At 39.4% G+C, this 2,170-nt stretch overlaps 1 protein-coding gene across 1 annotated transcript; it reads right to left on the bottom strand.

Moving 5' to 3' along the window:
* Positions 1-495: 495 nt before the first annotated feature.
* LOC104861331 (olfactory receptor 4A47) lies at positions 496-1,422 on the bottom strand. The gene has a single exon (XM_010622698.1). It carries the CDS (start codon positions 1,420-1,422, stop codon positions 496-498), a length of 927 nt encoding a protein of 308 aa, XP_010621000.1.
* Positions 1,423-2,170: the final 748 nt, after the last annotated feature.

Here is a 2,170-nt window from a genome sequence, read left to right as displayed (position 1 = left end):
GAGAGATGAGCAGATTCGTTCTGCATTTTACCATTTGTTTGGGTTCTATTTTTAATATTATGGATTATGCTTTTCCAAAGTAAAACCAGTGCACTAAACATTTTATATGTAATGTACATGCAAGTAAATGAAGAGGAGTCTGCATAGCATTTAAATATTTTACTACTATAATGAAAACAACCTAAAAGAAAGTCTAAGGTATAAGAAAAACTAAATGCAGAAATTAAATAAAAATCAATGTAACATTATAGATTTTCACCCACAAATGTATTATTTATTGACTCCCTACCATATATGCTTTACAATTTATGAGATACAGTGACAAGGCCTTGTACTACAGCAGAGAAAAGTATTAATGGCACAAGCACACAGCACATTCTTTAACTGTATTTATTAAAAAGCTTTGAAAGGAAGAGAAGTGAGCATGGGATTTCAGAAGGCTATGGGCCCTAAGGATACAGCATCACAGCTAAATGAATCCCCTCACAGTGGGGATCATTTATTGGGTAAGGCTTTCCTTGTCCAGAGTTTTTTCATAGCATTTGTCATCTCTGAGTTTCTCAGGGTGTAGGTTAGGGGGTTCAGCATGGGGGTGATGATGGTGTAAAACACACTCAATGGCTTGTCTATCGGGAAAATCTTAGCTGGTCTTGCATACATGAAAATACAGGGTACAAAGAAGAAGATAACCACAGTGATGTGGGAGCCACAGGTGGAGAGAGCTTTCCGCCTCCCTTCCTGACTAAGGTTCTTCAGAGAGTGCAAGATGAGCCCATACAAGATGAGCAGGAGCACAAACACGACGGAGCAGATCAGTCCTCCATTGGACACCACTAAGATGTCAATGACACAGGTGTCCGTGCAGACGAGTTTCAGCAAGGGGTACATGTCACACATGAAATGATCGAGGACATTGGGACCACAGAATGGGAGTCCATACACAGTGCTGAGTTGAATCATTGAGTGTAAAAAGCCTCCAGCCCAGGACACTACCAGCAACAGCACACACACCCATTGCCTCATGAGGACTGAGTAATGCAGTGGTTTGCAGATGGCCACATAGCGGTCATAGGCCATGGCCAGCAGGAGGAAGACCTCCGACCAGCCAAAGAGGTGTTCTGTGAAGAGCTGAATCATACAAAACAGGAAGGATATGACAGTCCTCCCAAAGAGTAAGTCTGAAATCAACTTTGGAGAAATGACTGATGAATAAACAATGTCAGTAAGTGATAAATTAGCAAGAAAGAAGTACATTGGGGAGTCCTGGGTCTTACTGACAGTCACAGTCATGACGATGAGCAAATTTCCCACCATGGTCAAAATGCAGAAGGACAAGAATGTGACAAAAAGTACTTTCTGCACCTTTGGGTTCTGCGTGAAGCCCAAAAGGACAAAGTGAGTGACATTGTTCCTCGGTTCCATCCCTTACTCTTCCCAATTTCAAGTATTAAAAGCAGTTTATCTGGAAAAAATGAAAAAGAATTAGAGTGTTATAACCTTAACTTTTATTTATTCATGAACTTAAAAAAAATGTTAACTGCCTGCATCAGACTACCTGCTGAAGATATCTGGGTTTCCGAGCAGAGTAAGACACAGTTCCCTGCATTTACTGCTTTGATGCATGATGATGTAGACCATTAAAGACAAACAATTTATATATATGAATTCAAACTCCCAGAATTTCTAAATCCATGGCAACCTGAGAAGGCTTCCAAAGAAAGCAATGCTTTAGATGAGTTTAAAGGAGAAATGAGAGAACAATAGAAAATAGAAAGGGAATTCCATGTAAAAATGCTCCACATATAAAGTCACAAAGGTATAACACTGAAGACATGTTTAAAGCAATTTACTTCTATTCATTAGTGCTAGAATACATTATAAATGTAAAACCATAGACCTCTACCCATTATATTAGCTGCTAATGCTTCTTCTGTAAAACAATGATTGTCTTTCTTCTATGTTCCAGTAACGTGCTCCTCATTTCTGTTTGAGAGCACAGCCACAAGAAGGTTGACATTCATTTTCTAGCAACACTCTATTCAGGATAAGCATTCTCTAAGGCAGTAGCTGCCTTTTCTACAGCTTTCATCTTTCTTTATAAGCCTGGAGCTGAATTACCTTTCAACATCCATATTCCTATCAAAGGCCTCTTTCCTAGAGGAAATCTGAG

This window comes from Fukomys damarensis, unplaced genomic scaffold (genome assembly GCF_012274545.1).
Source record: "Fukomys damarensis isolate Sample0158 unplaced genomic scaffold, DMR_v1.0_HiC HiC_scaffold_118, whole genome shotgun sequence".
Taxonomy (NCBI): Eukaryota; Metazoa; Chordata; class Mammalia; order Rodentia; family Bathyergidae; genus Fukomys; species Fukomys damarensis.
This window is presented reverse-complemented; position numbering and strand designations above follow the sequence as displayed.